Genomic DNA, 21,111 nt, shown 5'->3' on the forward strand with positions numbered 1-21,111 from the left:
TGTTTCTTATGTCGTTACTTTTAGATGAAGTGCCTTGCAAACTGTGTGAAAACATTAGACAGTCGATTATAGGGAGCCAGCACATTTATCATTCATAAGCCCATTCAGTCACATTTAAAAATCTTGTTTTGTTTGCTTATGTGTTTTCAATATGAATTAAATGTTAAATAGATAAGCTAAACTGCAGCTTAAAGTCACCTCATTGTTTTGAATTGCAAAGTATTTGAGCTGGATCCTCTCAGAGAAATTGAACGGTGCAGATTCCTTTGATCTGCTCATTCATCTCGACCTGAGAGGACAAACTGATTCAACATCTGTAACCTCACTCCCGGGTAATAAATAAATAAAGATCAAGCTAGAGACAAGCAGATGTAAGTTCAAAGTCCAGAGGATAAATGCATGCATGAAAATAAGCATCACCTTCCTCTTTTACACATGACTTCATATTGAAATCTGCAGCACTGATCGCTTTCTCCTTTTATCTGATGCCGAATAGCAGCTTGGATTATTCTCTCCAAGTGATTTAAGAGCAGCTGAAGCAGAAATGCACCTTCCTGATTTGTAGCCAACACATGTAGGCAATTAAAGCATGGAGGGCTTCCAGAGGTTCCCTTTAAAGGACGAATGAGCTCAAACAGTGTGGCCAGTTTTTACAAATCGACTATAATCGGAGAGGAGGTCATAAGGGCTGTTTGTGCACTTGGTAAATGGGCTTCTAAATGATAAATGTGCTGCTCCCTATAATCCACTGACAAGTTTTTTTTTTTTACACAATTTGCAATGCACTTTCATCTAACAAGTGAACAGCATGAAAATAGAATAAAACGAAATGGAACAAAGAGCACCGTCATTTCCTACAAATTACAGTCATAGGAAAATATTACGTATTAGCAAAACAAAACAAATCAAAAACCATTATCATGGAAACATGGTGCGTCTTTTGATGACATCTGTCATGTTAGTATGTTTCCTATCTGCAGTGTTCATAGCCAACAGTATAACAGGACCGTGGCTGTGCATAAAGCTGCAACTAGTGCAATTAAGTCACACACACAGTAAAGTAACAGAATAAAGTCACGATGAAAGCGTGATAATAAGCATAGTGGTAATTAATTGTTTATTATGGCAAATCAGTTGGTGGCCGGTGGCAAATTTGTCACTATCCACAAACATGTATTTACATATCCACAAAGATACAGAGCGATTTGTAAACACTCATAATTTACTCTGTAAACACTTATTTCAGTTTCACATAAAACTGATGAAATCAAAATGAAAAAATGAATGATGATTTTTTTTTATCTTCAATGAGTGGAACAGCACTCCTGCAAAAGCTTCCCACTCGGCCTGCAGAGTATCAGTGTATTCTTATGTTTTATTCCATTAACTGTGTTTGGTAACTCAGCCTTCACGATAGTTCAGGTTTTCACGTTGCTGCCTTGGAACCACACACCACAATGTGTTACTGCAATATAGCATTCATGTTATTGGGCTGTGATTGAGTCCAGGAACCATGATGCAAGCTTTTAGTGATGCTTCATACTATTATTAACAACAACAACAACAACAACAAGAAACTTTTATTTATATAGCACAATTCATGCATACAATAAAATGCAACACAAAGTGCTCAACCTAAAAGTAAATCGTTCAACGTGATAGATAGATTTAGAATGCCAAAGATGTTCAAGGAGGCTGTTCCAGAGTTTTGGGCCATAATTAACAAAAGCTGCTTCACCGGGTTTCTGAGTTTTGGCCTCAGGAATGATCAAGTGGTTTGACTCAGAGGATCGCTGCGACCTAACAAGGTCATATGTCTTAACCATGTCAGACAAATAGGACGGGGCAAAGCCATTCAGTGATTCAGAAACCAATAAAAGAATTTTAAAAAGACTTCTGTGACAGACAGTTAATCAATGTAAAGGTTTTAAGATGGATAGGAGTAATGTGGGCTGTCTATCACGTGCTGCTGCGTTCTGTATAAGCTGTAACTGACCAACAGCTTTCTCAGACACACCAGACAGAAGAGCGTTACAGTAGTCCAGCCTGCTGAGGAAAAGGGCATGTATTCATTTTTCCATGTCTGCCTGCAAGACAAACGGTCTGATTCTGGCAATATTCCTGAAGTGATAGAAGGACAATTTAGGTTTGATTCAATGACAACACCAAGGTTTTTGACCTGTTCCTTGGAGTTTAGTGTGAGTAGATTCAGGTGTTCAGGCAGTTTCTCTCTCAGCTTTTGCTCCAATAAGAAGGATCTCAGTTTTGTCTTGATTTAGCTGTGGGAAGTTCTGAGTCATCCACAAGCTGATGTCTGAGATACATGTGATTAAGCTGATGATAGAACTGTAGTCATTTGAGCTTACAGAGATGTATAGCTGGGTATCATCTGCATAATTATGGAAATTGATGTTACGATCTCTAATAATATTAAGTGGTAACATATAGAGACTGAAAAGAACTGGACCTAATTAGAGCCCTGAGGAACACCACATGTCAGGTCTACTTTATGAGAGGAGGGATCATTCATGGTCACATAGAACTGTTGACCAGTTAGATAAGACCTGAACCATTTAAGAACTGTATCAGAGAGACCAGCCCAGTGTTCAAGTCTGTTGTGATCTACAGTATGGAATGCAGCACTGACATCTAATGGGACCAGCACAGACGAGCTGTTTCTCATCACTGTTCATCCTGAGGTCATTCACAACTTTGACTAAAGCTGTTTCTGTACTGTGCTGGGCCCAAAAACCAGACTGGGATTTTTCAAACACACTCACAGCTGAAAGCCAATTTTAAAAAAGTAGTGGGAATGGGATCAAGAGCACAGGAAGAGGATTTTAACTCAGACAGCATTCTTGTCATTTCCAAGTCCACTGCTGTAAAGCAGAGCATGGTGCATTTGGATTTTGGAGTAATACTGTGTGGTTCATTGTCCATCCTTTTCTGAGTAATGTTTGCGCTGATGGCCGTCATCTTATCTCTAAATTAGGCATATTGCACTGTGCTTGAACACTGCGAATTTTCCCACTGTGGGATTAATAAAGGATTACTTTATCTCATCTAATCTTTTCTTAATGAGGTTCCGAAGTGCTTCACAAAAAAACAAAAACAAAAACAGAAGAGCACAGATAAAAACAAAACAGGTAAAGAAGAACCAAATAAAAACAATACAGAGATTCTAAAACATCACCACATATAATAAAGTTAGAAAATGTTAAACTGGTAATAGACAAACTTTTTGATTTAACGAATCATTATGAAGTCAGCTCTGATTGCACAATATAATGAATACAGAATAGGGACACCAGCTGTCTTTAGACTGGTTCCCTGTAAGCCTCACTCTCACTGTGCAGTTGTCTGCTACCAGAAACAATTTTACTTCCATGTCTGCACCATAGATTAAATGAATGAATGAATAAACTCACACTTCTTCTCCTCATCTTTTCCTCTACTCCACCTCCACGTCAGCCCCTGCTGTAATTACCTGTTTATGTGCAGCAATACTTAAATGTTGTTATTACTCCACATGCTTCATGCTCCTTTCTACTCTCTCATTTCCAAGATGGTGTTGATTGTTTCCTCATGGAAAATTGGGAACAAATGTGGTGTATTGCTAAGACTACAAGACTGGACAACACTCTTACCTGAGCCTCGAAACAGAGATCTGCATCAAACATTACTCCAAGATTTCAAGCAGCCTGCTTAAAGTTTTTATTCAGTGAACCAAGCTTACTGTGAAGCACGCTGGCGGAATGTGCTTGACTACAGACTTTGACTATGAACAACAATGAGCTTTCAATGGGTCCCTGGGGAACAGTTTTATGAAAGACTATAGCCCTAATATGTGTATATCTGCAGGTCAGTGACAGGAAAATATGAAAATCACTGAATCAGGTGACGATGGAGTACCTGGTTAAAAGGACTTTAGTTAAGTTTAGTTCTCTGAAGATGCTCTCTGTCTGTCCAACACACAAACATTTTATGGATTTCCAAAAAATGTATCTAGCAGCTTTCATTGTCACTAGTTTTCATTGACATCTATACAATGTCCAGAAAAGACGTCCTAGGACATCTACATTATTTGAAAGTACATATTTTTCAAGCATTTTAGACCATTTGGGGAATGCCTGTGACAATTGTTACCTAATTAGGCTCATTAGTATTGTTGACCACAGGCTCAATCATACCTATTGAACAGCCCTGAGCATGCAAAGCTGAAGCCCAGAGGAATACGTAGAACGTCATAGATTGACCAAGGTGCTGTTTTTGATTAATTTTTGACAGGATGGAGAATGTCTTGATGTGTGTAATGTTTATAGACACGATAAATGCAGCGCAAAAATGGGTGAGCTACTCACAGCTGCAAATGTCAGAGAAATTCAAGATGGTTGTGAGACATTTCTGTATACGACAGTGGCTGACTGTTATTATTGCATATGTGGTGAGACAGTTCCACAAGCCTGTGGTAGAAAAACAAATATAAGTACATAAGAACATTCTTGAGAAAAAAAGATTTTTTTGCTTCCTGAGGTATGACATTGTCATTCACACGTTGCTTTTAATTCTTGGGTATTAGAATACATCTTACAATGTCAAGTTACTGCAAAACAGAGACGTGAAGATTTTTTGTAAACTGCAAAAACCAAATACACATAGTATATAATGTGGAGATGAAACTGGGACACATTGAGATTTAATGAGGGACTCAGCCCAACAAGCTGGACTGTAAACTGTGACTGCTGTAAAAACAAATTCCAACGCTTTCCCCTCAGACACCTCCTTGAATGCATTGATAATAACTAATAACTAACACCCTTTGTTTTTTTCCACAGGGGGATGACCTCAGTAATTCCTTACATGTTTGTGACACCTCCGTCAGTGGAAAACACCTCGTGTTTTGGTTACATACGATTCCATCTGCTGTAAATTTACTCTAAATTTTTCCTCCTCTCTCCCTCCCTGTCTTATTTTTCACTCTCTCAGCCTGTGTGGTGTGATTGGTCAGTTTTCTGGTCAGCTTGCTGTCATTGTGCACTCTGCAGCTATAAAGCCACTGCCGGGGGTGGAGACACCCGCAGCCTGCTGTCTAATACTGGAGAACACTGCTATAAAAACTCACATACTGTTGCTTCCCTGTCGTCATTTACAACAACAGTGCTGACTTTGGATCTTTAACATTCCACCATGTGCAAAGGACTTGCAACACTGCCTGCAACATGCTTGAAAAGGTAAGACAGGTGGATGAAATAACATGCTGCTTGCTAAAATTTTATCTGAATCTGTGCAAAAGCTCATTTTTGTGAGCTTTCTCTTTATTATCTTTATTATTGAAGAAAAACACTTGAGTTTGCAACCCTGCAAATGACTTGAAACAGCAGTTAAATATGGAAATCCGAATCATTTGCTCGTTTACAGAAAGCGGTCTTCGTAAAATCAAGTTTTTGTGTGGACATGATTCCTGCAAACACACTGAAATCTTGGAACATGCATTTCAGTCACCGTCCTCTCTTCTGCCTCTCCACAGTGCCAAAGACATCAAGCACAAAATAAGCTTCTTGCTGCAGAAGCCTGAACCCCAAACAGCAGATCAGAAGCAGATGAAAGAGAAGACTGCTGCTGCTGCTGCAAAGAGGTCAGAGCAACTCATCTCTGCTCGTTCAGTTTGTGGATGTTTTAGAAACTAGAAAATTTCTTTGTGTTTATTCTTCACTTCCGGGAGCTCAAAAAGAGATTTGAACCCCTTTCACAAAGACTGTGATTAAATAACCTCATTCTCCATTCATGTTTCTTGAGAGAAGTTCTGTACATGTTGCATTAAAAAGAAGTCTTTAATTGCATTTTCATCTGCACGGGGAAATATGACGAAGGTGGCTGTGTTAGCAACCACTAGGAGGATAAATTTCTCTCGTTAGAAAATGATCCATGTTGCCTTATGCTAAATGTGTTCCATGTATTCAGCAGTTATCTGTAGTGACTGTAGGTGGGGACTTCATTTATACTTTTTGATGCTACTGCTGCTGCCTGTAACACCCACATTTCTCCTGTGGGGGATTGATAAAGTGTTATCTTATCTTATCTTATCTTATCTTATCTTATCTTATCTTATCTTAATATTTTGAGGTTGAGGACACTTTTGATTGATCTTGCTATTTTTTTTAGTTTAGATTAAGTCCAAGGTACTGATGTGGAAAGTAGAGCTTGTATTGATGCACTTCATTAAAGAGCATTTAATGGAAAGTACATCATTTCCTGCTTGATTTTGGAATGTTTTTGCTTCAGCGGCCCTTGCTTTGTGTCTGTGTGTCTCCTTTCATGTGTGTTATTGTACTGCAGGTGTTAATTTCTGTTACAGTGGAGAAAATTTCTAAAGCCTTTATGGTATTACTTTGACATATCATTACTTCTTCAGTTACAATATGAATTTTGAATTTCAGCCATGTTTGTTGGACAATGTCTTGCTTTGGGCTTCTTCTGGTCTCAGTGACCTGACTGTGCTCCCTCAGGAGGCCTGTTTACAACCCTCAGCCTGACCTTTCCTTTGCTGTGACACGTGACCCATCCAAAGACAATTAGAAATAATCAATATTCATTCATTTTCCTGCTCATTTGGTCAATGGCAATACCCTATTCCATTCCCAACACAAAGACATCTGTGACATGCATTATTCAGGTGATGTATAGATTACTCTTTTCTAACTGGATGTGGTCATTCATTATTTTCATTAATGCTAATGTTGTTCCTGAGGTGATGAAATCTTTGGGAAGGCATTATTGCATTGTGGGTTTTGCTGTGTAAATGCCGGTAAAGTTCGATTTGCTGCCATTATTGATCAGTTAACATTGTTATTGACCAGTTTAGAACAAGAGCAAAGCCTCCCAACAGTGCTGTGCTTTTATACTTTTTACCTCTTCAATGGAGGAAAGTACTGCTATAACAATTACTTCATTAAACCTTATGTATACAGTAGAAATGGTTTTAATACAACATTACATATTGCTTGGAATAGAAATGCTAAAACTCAAAATGAAACCTGATCAAATACATCCTGAACACAGATGAAGTGTAATTTACCACAAAGTTTGCATAAAAATAGTTGCATCTTAAACTCAACCTCATTTAAAAAGCAGCCTTTATCTGTGTTGTAGGGTGCCGACTGCAGCTGAGGTGGAGAAATGGAAGGAGTCTTTCACCCACGTGATAAGCAGTGAAAGTAAGTGTTGCATTATTGTTTCGCACCTAAAAAAGTTCAACCTGAACTGGAACAAGGCTGATGAGCATGTGCTCAAATCCAAAGCAGACCCAAAGGACTTTGTCTGATACTAATAATACTGACAAACAGTCGGACGGATGCTTGACTCATTAGTTCCCCAGCAGAAGCTCTCTCAGGATTTATCAAAGAACGGGAAAAAAAAAAATCCTCAAAATAACATTACCATTCTCATGTGACATGACTGTGTTGCAATAATGGAAATATTATCAGACAAGGCTCTGACCTTGACATTCCTCACCAATGGTTTCCAGTAAGGTTTTGGCCATCTCAAAACTGATAACCTCTTTCTTCACTCTTCATACGGCACAAAATGGCTTGAGCATAGGTAATGAAGCAGCATCACCCTGCTTCATTCCTCTGACACGTTAATGCTGTCTTCATGATGCTGAAGGAAAGTTACTGCGTTCTCATGCTCTGGTCCTCTGCTACGTGTCTCCAGGCACTACTCAATGAGCCTCCAGGGCATGCTGACCAGTGCAGAGTGTATATATGTCTGTTTGTGTGTATGTGTGTGTTTGTGTGTGTGTGTGTGTGCATAAGCCCTCTGAGATTTACACTGTGTGAGTGTGCGGAAACAAAAGGGGAGCAATGGCCTTGAGGGAACTAACTGAGTTCTGACCTGCTCAGTTCCATGACCTCATCGGCTGACCTCCAACATTGTCATGTCTTCCCTCTTCCCTTCTGACTTCAGCTGTCAGCTCTCATTGGTCTGATTTTTTTATTTATCTTAGCGTGGCCTCACTGTTTCCTCCATCTGTCTTCTTAGTCATGTAGGATTTTGGAGCAGTAGCAGTGTGATAAAGATGTGACTTCTGCAAAGGCTCAGATCTCTTTGTCCTGTGCTTTTCCAGTAACGGGCTTGGTTAGGACAAAACAGTTGTCTTGTGAATCTAAAAAACAAACTAACAAACAAACAAACAAACAAATAACCATAATGTAATTTTTGCTCCTTGGTTTTATTTAGTTATTTTATGGCAAATTGTATAGTATAAGTTTTCATGCTCCCTGGCTCTGTTCGGTGAGTGCTTATTTTCTCTTTGGAAGATGAACATTTGAAGTGAATTTTCATTCATTGCTCACTCTTTTAACAAGTTTCTATTGCCAGAAATTCTGAAAAGATTTAGGTCCATCTGCAAGGGCAGAAGAGCTCTCCATTCCAGTTTTGTGCTTTAGAGCAGTCCAGCTAATCTGGCCCAGGGACACACAGCCTAAAATGCAGCTTCATGCACCAATTGTTTTTATGTTGTTTCATTCTGTCTGCCAGATTTGGCATACAAGGCCCTATTGTATTATTCTTTAATAAAATCATCAAATCAATATATGCAGATTACACTTTACCAGTACAGCATGAATCAGCCTTATCAACGTGGGTTATCACAAACTTCTACTCATGTGGGTCTGTGAGGTGCATTGGATATTAAAAAGAACAATATTTTTTCTGCCTATGTAGCGGGTCGTGCAGTCTTCACCAGCTTCCTGAGGTCAGAGTTCAGCGAGGAGAACATGGACTTCTGGATCGCCTGTGAAGACTACAAGAAGACTGCACCCTCAAAGCTGGCAACCAGAGCCAAGCAGATCTACCAGCAGTACGTTGAAGCCGATGCTCCTAATGAGGTAAAGCCTTTTATCTGAAACTCAGGGTCACTCTGGTGATATCCAATGTCAAACCATTAGTGAGCTTGAGCAGTATGAAAACAGTGTTACAAAGCGGAAAATTTGAAAGACACAACAAGCCAGACAGGATTCCAAAAAAGGCAAAGAAAGAGGCTGACAGTACTTTGAAGCCTGAAACATAACACATGCAGAACTGTAAATCTAATTAATGCAACTGCACATTCTCCTCCACTGAAGTGAATAATTGAAGCTTATTGTGACTGCAAAGCTATGAATAATGCACATGCATTGCTCCGCTGTTCTAATGACCATTCAGTCACCTTCTTGGCTAAACTTAATGGTTTTATCATTAGGAAGCTGGATGCTGAGCACGGCTGAAGGAAATTTCTTGCTCTACTCAATTCAGTCCTTTGGGTTCATCCTCAAAGAAAAGAAAATGGAAAATAAAATAAACAGAGTATAAATTTGGGTGTATTTTGCTACACTTTTCACCAGAGCCAGTCCTTTTCTTATGACAGTGTTTTTCATATTTTTACCCTTATTGTTTCTGATATACTTACTTTTCTTTTTTATTGGCTTCCCAAATAGTGTCTCTGTAGCCAGACATCAACAACTTTCCCCTTCCAACAGTCTTTTCCATGTGTGTCAAATTACAAGTTCAAATGGATTTTATTTTAGTATCTTCACCCTTTCTTTCCTCTCACTCTGTCATTTAAGGTAAACTTAGACGCGTTGACCAGAGAGGAAACAAGGCAGAACCTCAACAATGCCTGCCCGTCATGTTTCAGTGACGCTCAGAAGATGATCTACACTTTGATGGAGAAAGACTCCTATAGGCGCTTCCTCAACTCCAAACTGATCCAGAGTCTGTGCCAGACAGAGATCACAGCTGCTCACGAGCAGAAGGAGAAGATGAAGTGGGACTGTGCCAAGAACAGGGAGGTGTTAACTGGTGGCGCCTAAACGGCAAAAAACAGCAGGAAAGACTAGAAGAACGTGCCAAAGACTAACGATGTATGAGAAGGTAGAAACTGGCAAAGATCGGTTTGTTTTAGTGTCAAGTGTTTGTAGAAAAAAAGCAGTGGTTTAGAGGGTGACTTAAAGGTTAACGTGACATGTGGTCAAGACTTTATTTCTTTTTTTTAATACTTGTTCTTTAAGAGCTTGAAGTGGCCGTTCTGTATCCAGTTGTGCATATGTCAGAAAAAGACTTCAATATTTCCCATGTCTGTATTCGCTATCAGCTGTCAGGTGTTTTTCCAAACCGCAAAGGTTGATAGTAACCGTTTAAATATCTAATAGTGTATTTCAACATGCATGTATACAGAGAATCTTTAAATGTTTGCATTATGATGCTCAGCTTTGGTTTCTGGTTTCACAGCAAAACATAACCTGCTCTTCAAGTCATGGTGAGGTTATATTGCTACTCACAACAGAAAACAATCGACAGCTACCTCCATCAAACAGACACAGCTTCAAACAGACCTGGGAATCCTGAAACAATCTAATCAGTGGAGCAGTGGATTATGTGATGATTTGAGTAAAAACAAAGCATGCATGTTAGATCTTCAAAGAAATATATCAGCTTCAGAACACAGACAACAAAATCACACGTTTAGTGATGTTCAGTGAAAAGCAGACTATCAGTATTGAAAACAACATCAGTGTTTGAATTATGAGGTGATCATTTAGCCGGCATAGGTGACGTCACATTGTTTCTGTCCTGGAACTTCACTGATTGAACCAGCAGTTATTCATCCTCTGTGCAGCGAGTGTTGGCTGTCAACAGACAGTTCAACCATATTGACTTGAGCACATACAGTGTAATGCGACATTACATTTGCTACAACTTCTGCTTGTCACATATTCACACTACACATGCGTAATATTGTTGTCTATGTTCTCATCACATCCAATAAGTAACCAGCTGTATACCGTATCTCAAAGCTTCACCATGGTAACAGCTGGCTGCGCTGTATAAACAAGATCTCTGCACAGTGCAAATGTTGGCTTTGTCTAGTACCAGTGGGAATTTCAAGCATGCTTTACATTGGAGTACTGATTTTCTGTTGCATGTCTTGTAATTACCAAACAGGAGGAGAGAAGCTCAAATTGTGACTCATTCATTTTGAAGAGTTCTCCTGTAAGTCAAACTATGTGCGGATGTTTATTACTGTGGTCTGTGCAGGGTACTCGACGGTGTGTCCACTTTCATTGAATGTATTTTTGTGGCCTTGCATACTAAAATGTTTTATCAACACGTATACTGTGATGGATAGAAAACTAAATACTGTATGTAGATATGATGTCATTGTCCTATTTATATCATATCTATGACTATTCACAAATAAATGAATAATCAGAGCTTTTGTGTCGTTTGTCTTGTTTCAGTCTGAAGCTTTTCAAGTCTACAGACTGTGTAGCAGCTTTGAGGCTCCACGTGATGCTACGTTAGCTTAGCTTTTTCTTTAATAAATGTCAGCATGCTGACCTGCATGTTTTCACGGTTTGTCCCAACTGTTTTGCTGCTGCTTCTTGTTGACCTCAGTAGATGGTGGATGGATTTAGGCTATAATATATTTCCCATTTCTGATATTCAGTATCAGCTTTCAGGAGTTTTTCCAAAGGTTGATAGCAACTGTTATTTAATACTGTATTTCAACATGCATGTATACAGAGAATCTTTAAATGTTTGCATTGTGGTTCACTGGTTTCACAGCAAAACATAACCTGCTCTTCAAGTCATGGTCAGGTTATATTGCTACTCACAACAGAAAACAATCGACAGCTACCTCCATCAAACAGACACAGCTTCAAACAATCCTGCTGCCAGTGGAGCATTTTTTTCAGTAATAACAAAGCATACATGTTAATCTTTCAGCTTCTCTATAAGAATGACTCAACTGAACTGTAGCTAATGAGAACACAGAAAACAATCATACATTTAGTGATGTTCAGTGAAAAGCCTTATAAAAGTAAAGATGACGATCACATCAATGTTTAATTATTCTACATTACATTATTCTGTCTAGCAGCTTTGTGAGGCTCCACTTAACAATAATGTTGTGCCATCTTGTCTTTTTCTTTAGTTGTGGATTGTAGATGAATTTAGGCTATAAATCTGTTTCTTCCGGACCAGGTAACATCAGATAACATCACTGACAGAATGTTACTGGATGCCAGATTGACACTGAAATGTTGGCCTGGTGCAAAAATGTCAACCTCATGGTGCTGCAAGAGGGCATGAAAACAGATCGCCAAAAGATTCATCCTGTGGTGACCTTCAATGTCTAACAAAATTTCATGGCAGCCCATTCAACTGTTGCTGAGACATTTCATTTTGGACCAAAGTGGTGGAATCATAACTGACTGATGCTGCCAGCTCTAGACCCATGACTCTTTGATCACAGATTGCAAGCCAATTTCATTTAAATTCAACACAAATCCATACAGCAGGCTTGAACACATCATCTGGGAAGGGTATTGTTCATTCCTTGTTCCAGTGTCATGTGGCTGTACAGATCAGAGAGCATTTATATTTGAGGAGGATTTTTCATGTTCTCGGCTCACACTGTCCCTTTGTAATCACACAGTAATCATTAATCAGCAGACATCAGGCAGCCTCCGCTATCTCCGGCAATGATATTTGCAGAATGTAACATTGTTATCCAATAATCACTCGACGCCAGTTAGGACACAAGAAAGAAAGCACAAAGCTACAGCCAGTGGATAGAGAGCTATTCAAAATTGATTGGATAGTGGGACCAACACTGTTCAAAACCTCTTTGAAAAATCTGTCAGGCATGAGGGGTTCAATTTGGCCATTGTGTCCTTTTAGAGTGCACAATGACGAGGTCTCAGAGTAAATGTGCAGGCAGAGAGGTTACAGTGTGGAGAAGAGGGGTCAGAGTTTTCATTTATTTACTTTGTGAAGAAGGATAAAGTTGCTCACAGACTATGTAGGTGGTTTAAATTTGTTGGCCAGGAGGAGGGTTAATGACAAATTTGATGGTTATGAAAAGAATTCTGGGGTTATAACGGTTCGTTAGCTGATATTAGCTCTTTTTTAATATTATATCACCAGGCGGTGGCATTTACATTCGGCTTACATGCATTTTCTCTCTATTTCTCTGGTGCTGTTATTTAGCCAAGGTGTGGTGTAGGTAGATTTAACTTTTTACAGTTGCAATGGAGTCAAGTACAGCTTCACATTTATTGCTGAAGCTGTTCAGGGATTCTTCTGTAGACATACTGATTTTTGGTTATTGCTACAGTATATGTAGATTTAGTGGTGAAGGCCTTATGATCTGTCGGCAGTTTGTTTGGAGGACACCAAGAAGAAACATAAGTATGGGAGCAAGAGGGTGAAGGATGGACTTAAAAATAACAGCTTTGTGGCTTATGTCATAATGACAATTACATTTAGTTTTAAACTTTTGAAAGCTATTTCTGAAACAGCTCACCTTCAGACATAACATTCAAATCCTATTTTTAGTCATCAATAGTTGTTATGATATGTCCTCAGAGTTTTGGCCTTCTCTGTGTCTCAGACCAGTTCACCTTGCGGACTTGTGGACTGTCAGGCTGTTTACTGCAGCTGCATTCACGCTCACAGCCTAACTCCATGCCTATTTAAGGGCAACACGTTTGGGACCATGACGCACTATACAGTTAATAAGTTTGCTTAAATTTAATCTTCCGCAAATCTAACTTGAACGGACAGGGAGAAGGCAAACATGCCTAAATATTTACTTTCTGTTAAGTCTGCCTGCCTGCTCTGCTGCTTAGTAAGGCACAAAAATAGAATAAAAGATGACTAAACAGTTATTTTAGAGGCAAAATCTGTAAAAGTGCTTGGGTAAATAATGCAGCAGCATCCTTATAGAGGTCCTTTAAAGTGGATTAGTACTCCAGGGGTTTTTCCATGCAGGCCTAAAATGGGCTAGTGTTTGAAAACATCCTAACCATGCTAAGCTGATGCTGCTATTCAAGCGATGTTGCTGATTGATTTATCCTTTGAGAGGATGATTGCAGTGACACGTGTGCCATTTTTCGCTAAATTAGTCCTGAGGTAGAGCCATGCATACAGAAAAAGGAATAAATACACACACCTGCTCATGACTGCACAAGCCGACAATCTGCTTTCTCTCTGATATACTGCGGTATGTACGTCAGCCCCAGTATGCTTGGATTCTACAGCTAAGACACAGGAGTCTAGAAGAACGTGATAAATCCACTGGAGCCAGTATGAATTCTTATCTGTCATCTAAAATGAATGTGGGTAGTTAGAGGGACTCTGTGAGAGGGCCAGCAGATTTTGGAGCAAATCATTCATATTTTTATAGTGCTATTCAATACCAGCACTTGATCATAATGATGAAAATGCTCAAGATGGGATGGACTAATGTTTAATCCAAGGAATTCTCAGTAAGGTTTACAACATAAACAGAATGAAATAATTCTCCATTTGTTATGCCATGCATGGTGATTATTTTTTTTTTGTTATTCTGTGTATTTGTTTATGTGTTAGTTTTTTCTCTGTTCCTGCAGTGGAGGTGTAGCCTGGTGGTGCTGTGAGCAGACGGTGCACCTGAGGCTGATTCCACTGATTCTCCTCATGATTTAAGCAGAGTGGTGGAGACATCTCGCTGCTAGATTGTCAAAGCTTCTTGCCTAGACTTTCCAGCCATTTGTCCCCGTGCTCAAAGTTTTCTTAGAAACCTTGTCTCTTGTTCTAGTTGCCTGCGTGCGTATCCTGTCTTTGTTTATTATTAGTCATAGTGTAGCTTCCTACTTTTGTTTTTCTTCCATATTAGTGTGTTTTGTTCCTACCTGCTCGCCACGGTGATGTTTTGTTTTTTGGTTGATATTGTGTTTCTCTGAGATTGTATTTTGTTTGTTCACGTTTTGTACGAGTTTTCTTTATTTGTTCGTTGTTAATAAACTGTTTGTGTTAAACGGCTCCCTTAGTTCTCGTGCTGACTGTCTGCCTCTTGGGTCTTACTAAATTTACATTGATTTCTTAATCATAACACCATTAAAACCATGAATAATTCAATTATTAGTGTAGCAGCTTATAAAGACAGGATTATGTGGCATAGTCACCTGATCGATTGTCAATATAAAGTGTTGAGTGTAACACATTATAAAAGTAACATGTTGCAGTAATATTACTTTTTCCCAGTACTACTCACTGAATCTTAAATTACTACACATAACTAATGCCGTATTTTGTATAGGCTTTGCCCTCAAAGGGTTGTTGCTATTGGGTTAAGAGAGAAGCTGAGTCGATGCCCACTGTGACACCAAGGTTGACAAGCAGGTAACATATAGCTGTTCATATCCCTGTAAATGCAAAGCATTTAATATCACACAGCCAGTGAGACGGAGCCATGCCTCGTGAATGCTCTCTGTTATGAACAGACAGCTGTTGTTTCTAACTGAGGTAGACAAAGACAGAGACAAAGGGCACACTGGACAGAGTTGGAGAGAAGAAGAACCCCTCAAGGGAAATAATTCTAGACTGAAAAGAGTTTGCTAGGACTTTAGGTGTAAATGAAGGTTTTGAGTGTAAAGGTGCTGCAGTACTATCCTCTCTGAGAGAGAGACAGAAGGGTGAGGCTCAGTGCGTATAAGTCACTCACTCTATTAGCCAGTGTCACTGGTAGGAGGAGCGCTGTTTTAAAGTCTTTGTGGACTTAAGTGAAAGGCTTGTACCAGGAAACCAGTGCTTTCAGTTCTCCAGGCTCAGAGCACAGAACCTCCCTACCGAGCCTGGGCTAGAACCAAGTGTTACCTACGAAAAAGCTTTGTTCACAGGCACTTACACTCAGAACTACAGGAAGAAACAGACATGGTTAAAAACAAGAACAACAAAGCTGGACAAAGATAGGTCAAAGTAAGAATAGAACTTAATAGCTGTACATATAAATACATGTGAAAAGCAACAATCAAATCTGTAGATTAAGAAAGTAGTGGTATAAATATACATTTAATTTACTCTTAATTAAATTCCTCAGTGAGTTATGAAATTCAAATTTTTTTGTTGCTTGTTGACATGAGAAATCCATTGTTTCTTAATGTAGCCATCATATACTTCAAGTACTATTTTACATTGAGCCTCAAAACACCCACTCTAACAGCTTTTGTTTCTACAGATTTAAAATAGGCTTGTCAGTGCAACTTCAGCCTACAATGGCTCTGTCCATCTGTCCCTGAATTAAATATCCAGCCCACACATTGTTGAACTGATGAAGATTATGTGCGAACTTTCTGGCTGTGGCTGAAATTGAACTAAATGAGTGAGTGACAGAGGATCATAACAAAGTGATTAGCATTCATCCTGAGGGGAACATGAACGTCTGTAGCTAAAGTCATCGCAATCCATCTGGCAGTTCCAGCATTAAAGACAGCGAGACTCTAAAAAGCATAAAAGTCAATCACATGGTGGCGCAAGAGTGAAATTCTAGGGACTGTCAGCGTCAGTAGGTCACATCGCCTGTGAACCATGAATATCTGTACCAGATTTCACACCAATCCGTCCAGTAATTTGAGAGATTTCAGTCTAGACCGGACTGGACTGGCCAACAGACAGAACAACAATGCCACCCCGAGAGCCATGATGCTTGGCTAACACATATCGACACTGATTCAGATAATCTGTTTGTATTGCCTTGCATCAGGGTAACCAGGTCTTGAAATAATACTTTTACACCGTTCCTGTGTCTACCTATATTGAATGAAGTTGCAATATCATCTAAGATTAACACAAAGTTGAAGCTTGAACATTAATCAGCAGTAAGGAAGTAACATGCATGAGCATTTCATCTCTTTTTTTTTTTTTTTTACCAGTTCCTGTGTGTACAGAGGGATTTCCCACCATTGACCACACAGGACACTACAGGACCTCATATATGAAGTTTGGAAAAGAGAAACATATCTACAGCTTCTCATGTAGGGGTTGTGATATACATGGCTTGTGTTTGTGTGTTTTTTGGGCCTGCAGCTGTAATACTAGCCAGAGTCTGCTCAGGCTCAGGCTCTAAGGCCTGATCAGAGCCTCATTCAGCGTTAACCTGCTTATTGCTGGATGTACCCTCCTGCCTCCTAACGCCAAGCAGCTGTGAGGCCTGCTAATTAAAACCTGACAGGATGATCTGGTGCTCTAATGTGATCATACATGCAAGGAAGCACGTACACGCTGACACATGCACGCGCAAATCCACTTATCTCCACTGCACGAACATGCGCATACACTCAGTACATACATCCCTCGGGCTGAAGTCTGGATCTCTGGCTTATTGTGGTGATATAGATGTAGTTTGAATAATAAACACTGCAGGGTCAATGTGATTCATCTCACTGTGGTGTCTGGTTTCTCTTTTTGTTGTGTTGTATTTCTGTTTGTGCTGGTGCTAACATCTGTGCGAGGCTTAAATAGCAGGTTGTGTTTTTGACACTTGGTTACAATGATACCTTCAATAAGCATTTATGGGACACTAGATTGGATTTCAGAATAAAAGTATGTACCTATAGGTGAAATCTAGTTTGCTGTCTTCTCTGTGCTGCTCTCAAACTACTGATGCTCCACCTGACTCTATAATGTGACAACACCGTTTCTCTGGCTGAACAGTTAGATTATTAAATTTCAAAAATTGCATGACACAAGCTACCAAAAATATCAATTTGATTAGAAAATTATATTAATATCACCAATAAATGACAGTAATATAAAGTTTGACATTATGAAAAGTTTTTTTTAAATTATGTAATGTTTGCTGGTTTAGTCATACACTGACTTTCCAAGTTGATTATCAATTGTGGCAAAGAGCAGTGGGGCCGAGGCAACCCATGAAACTCAAATGACATAATCTGTGCTTAATCTGTGCTACCTCCGCAAGCGCTATTTGTTCAACTAATGATTGGAGGTTCAATTGAAATGAGCAATCCCTTCTCCATAATGCAGAAAAGGGTAAACAGGTTATAGTTTTACACACCATTTTTCAAGGTGTGATCAAAAGATTGTGTATTGTTGCAGACAGGTAACAAAGCTAGCTCTTACTTACCTCAAGCCGTCTGAGGGAGTGTTATATATACAGGAGGCTTGATCAGAAGATGAGGTGCAGCTGATGCAGCAGGCAGCAGCAGCAGGATGATTAGCTGATAAGGAGCAGGTGTGAAGGCCACCAAGACAGACTGAGGGCAGCTGGTGAGCAGGAGAGGTGACTCAACCTGGAAAATGCATGAAAGACCTTTCTACTCACGACAGAGAGTCACTCTGCAGTCAGAATCGCAGCTGTAGAAGTGCACGTGTAAAAATACACAGGTACAACTGTGGGATGTATTTATTATGTATTGTTTCCTGTGTTGTGCTATAAAGTAGATGATAAAAGTTTAAATGCTCTACCAAGATAATATATGTTAAGAGCTTCCTTTCAGTGTTACTGAGATTGTGATAGATGGTCACAGATCAACATCAGTGTACACTCACTGCTGGAGGGTTCTGAGGTCACTTCCACTCCATCTTTTCTGGGTTTGGTTAAGATGGCTAGACGGTTACATAGATTCAACAGGATGAGGATGTCAGGTGTATATTCTGTGTAGCAGCTGATAAGTCCATAAGAAGGAAAGGACCAGTGTGTAGGATTTAGTGGCATCGAGTGATGAGGTTGCAGATTGCAACCAATTCAATACCCCTTCCCTCACCCTCCCCTTCCAAGTGTGGTGGCTGTGGAAAATACAGAAGGTAATCTGCTCACATTTGAGGACTATAATGCGCATAAATGTGGTGAGAACCAATGAGTCCTAAACCAAGCTCTTAATTTCAAAATCAATCCAACACAACATGAAGTTGCAACAACAAACTCCGACAAATAAATGTGATTACAATGCAGGGATTGGTTTTATAATATTATCCCCAAAGTCCCCAGCAATGAAGACATTACAGGTTCCAGTACAGGTGGCAAAATGCGAGGATGTCACTTTTATCTCCTGCAGCTGTAAAGACACAGCTGACTTGTATTTATGTAGCGTTTTATTGAAAAACACACCTTTACTTGATCAATAATACCTGAGGAATATTTGAGTGGTGCATGGTACTTATTACAAGCAGGAGCACCTGGGCCCAAAGCTCCTCGACAACCATAAGAGCTGCCACTGCAGTCCCCTCAGGACGCCCTGTCCATATTTTGCATTTGGTTTCTTTCCATTTAAGCTCATCAACATCCATTCTCTACCACTGACCTCACTGATTTCCATATCTCATTTCTTTAATAAAAACATATCCTTTGTATCTCTCCCATTATTTGCCATGGTCCAAGTATGAAGAGAGTTAAAGAAGTGCTGGAGTGGACTGCTGCTCCATTGTATTTGTCAGCCTCTCCAGTGATCCAGTGAGTACCTGGGAGTCCATTCAGTGGAATTCAGGGAGTTAACTGTGCATCTGACTGTGCACAGCTCTCACTGCGCCGTAGGAAACTCAGCTTGTTGTAATCATGGGAAGTGGTCTTCTGGCCACTAGCACTCCTTTTCTGCTGTTGTGCTGCTTGGCTTGCTGTAACATGAGTTTCAGTCCCCTCACCTTCTGTCTCCCTCCCCAAAGATACAGCTTACTGACCCCACATTTGATAGTGCAGCTATGAAAACTTTCTGCTCTCAACATTAAATGAACAGCTGTATTTTGCTTTAATTTCTACTGTAATTATTCATTTTCCGTCACTAATACAATCTTACTTAAGTTTGCTTCTGTTTATTTGGAATGTAGATTCTTATAAAAGCCTACCCATGACATTTACTAGGCCTGCTGACCTGAATGTGACCAAAACCAGCTGCACATCAAGCTAATGTTGCTGAGGCTGCCAGATCCTGCGACTGAGTCAGAGTGAGGCTGCTGAAGGCACCCCTCTCTGAGTCACCACTTTTCTTGCAAATTTATGGCAAACTTTTGCTCCCCATTCTTGTCTTTTTACGTTGCGCAGTGCCTCTCAGAGGACTAGGTGTAACTGCACTGATGCACGTTTCCTCACGCCAAGCTGTCCTCCCTTCACCATATCGAGGAGGCTCGAGGAGTGTGAGTTGTGTCACAGACACGAAATAACTTTCCCTTTTTAAGAAGGCACCAAGTCAAAATCCATTTTCGTTGGCAGTCACCTAGCAACAGTATTCTCGCAACTTAGAACAGGGCGCCAAACAAAATAGGCACTTGTGTCAGAAAAACACCATCACTCCAGGGCAAATTGATTCTGATGTGGAAAGGATTGGCAGTGTTTGAAGCAGTGACGTTGCCTTCACTCTTAAGCAAACAGTTCATGTGTTGTCAGTTCTGCTGACAGCTCATACCGCTCAGACCTTGACCATGAAACCCTGTGGGAGTAGCTTTTTTGTCAGCGGTGGATCTCGCTGCTAGCCACGGGTACCACCAGGGAAATGGCAGAATGTTCTTTTATTTTCTCACAAATGAAATCAGAGCTTTCCTTTTCACAAATGTGTATAAAAAGCCCCGAAGCCATGAGAACTCTTTGCCACACAGCGACTTGAGGGAGTGTTGTCGTCTTTAAGGAGCTAAGCGCTGTGCGCTCACTGGTCCTGCAGCATCCACGCCCTCAGCCTTTTAATGATGCTTGAGTAAACATAAACAGCGCTGTAAAGTTTGATGGTCTTGATCCATCAACAGACTATTCTAGGCTCTGGACTGCAAATCTGTTTTTTCCCCCCAAGTATAGATGGCAACATGTCTGTATAACTTTCTGCGTAGATGTCTCTCCCATAGGTTGAAAATTAATTCCCAAAAAACAGATGACCACATTGAACTTACAGTGTGGTTTCTTATCCAGAGTCTGATCACTGTTTGTGCTCCAAGAGACAGATTTGAAAATGTCTGCAGGTCTGCTTGTGCTTAGGCCAATCATTACTCCTGACATTTTCATAGAAAGAAAAATAATCTTTCTGTTTCATGTTATCATGAAATCCTTATCACGCTATCCTGGGTGATGTTCTTCTTCATCTTCTGGCACATCTGATGCTTTGGTCTTAGTAGTGTTATCTGGTTTTTTTTTTTTTTTTTTTTTTTTTTTATCTGCGAAAGCTCCATTTCTTCAGTACATGGTTTCAAGAATAGATATGTAGCAAACAAAAAAAAAAAAAAAGAATGAACCTGTGCTGGGAAACATTTAAAGCTTTTTGTATGACGTCAGTTTTAGAGCTCTGACTTGTCATGTGCACTCAC

At 39.8% G+C, this 21,111-nt stretch overlaps 1 protein-coding gene across 1 annotated transcript; it reads left to right on the top strand.

Annotated features, from left to right (window-relative positions):
* The first annotated feature begins 4,964 nt into the window (after nucleotides 1-4,964).
* On the top strand, nucleotides 4,965-11,252 carry rgs4 (regulator of G protein signaling 4). The gene is made up of 5 exons (XM_076726740.1): nucleotides 4,965-5,231; nucleotides 5,528-5,635; nucleotides 7,150-7,214; nucleotides 8,725-8,888; nucleotides 9,606-11,252. The coding sequence occupies exons 1-5, from the start codon at nucleotides 5,188-5,190 to the stop codon at nucleotides 9,849-9,851; spliced, it is 627 nt and encodes a 208-aa protein (XP_076582855.1). The 5' UTR covers nucleotides 4,965-5,187; the 3' UTR covers nucleotides 9,852-11,252.
* Nucleotides 11,253-21,111: the final 9,859 nt, after the last annotated feature.

This window comes from Chaetodon auriga, chromosome 3 (assembly GCF_051107435.1).
Source record: "Chaetodon auriga isolate fChaAug3 chromosome 3, fChaAug3.hap1, whole genome shotgun sequence".
Lineage (NCBI taxonomy): Eukaryota > Metazoa > Chordata > Actinopteri > Chaetodontiformes > Chaetodontidae > Chaetodon > Chaetodon auriga.

Coding starts and splice junctions, on each gene's coding strand:
- rgs4 (XM_076726740.1), top strand. CDS start 5,188: ATGTGCAAAGGACTTGCAACACTGCCTGCAACATGCTTGAAAAG. Junction 7,215..8,724: donor CCACGTGATAAGCAGTGAAA/GTAAGTGTTGCA, acceptor CTGCCTATGTAG/CGGGTCGTGCAGTCTTCACC. Junction 8,889..9,605: donor AAGCCGATGCTCCTAATGAG/GTAAAGCCTTTT, acceptor CTGTCATTTAAG/GTAAACTTAGACGCGTTGAC.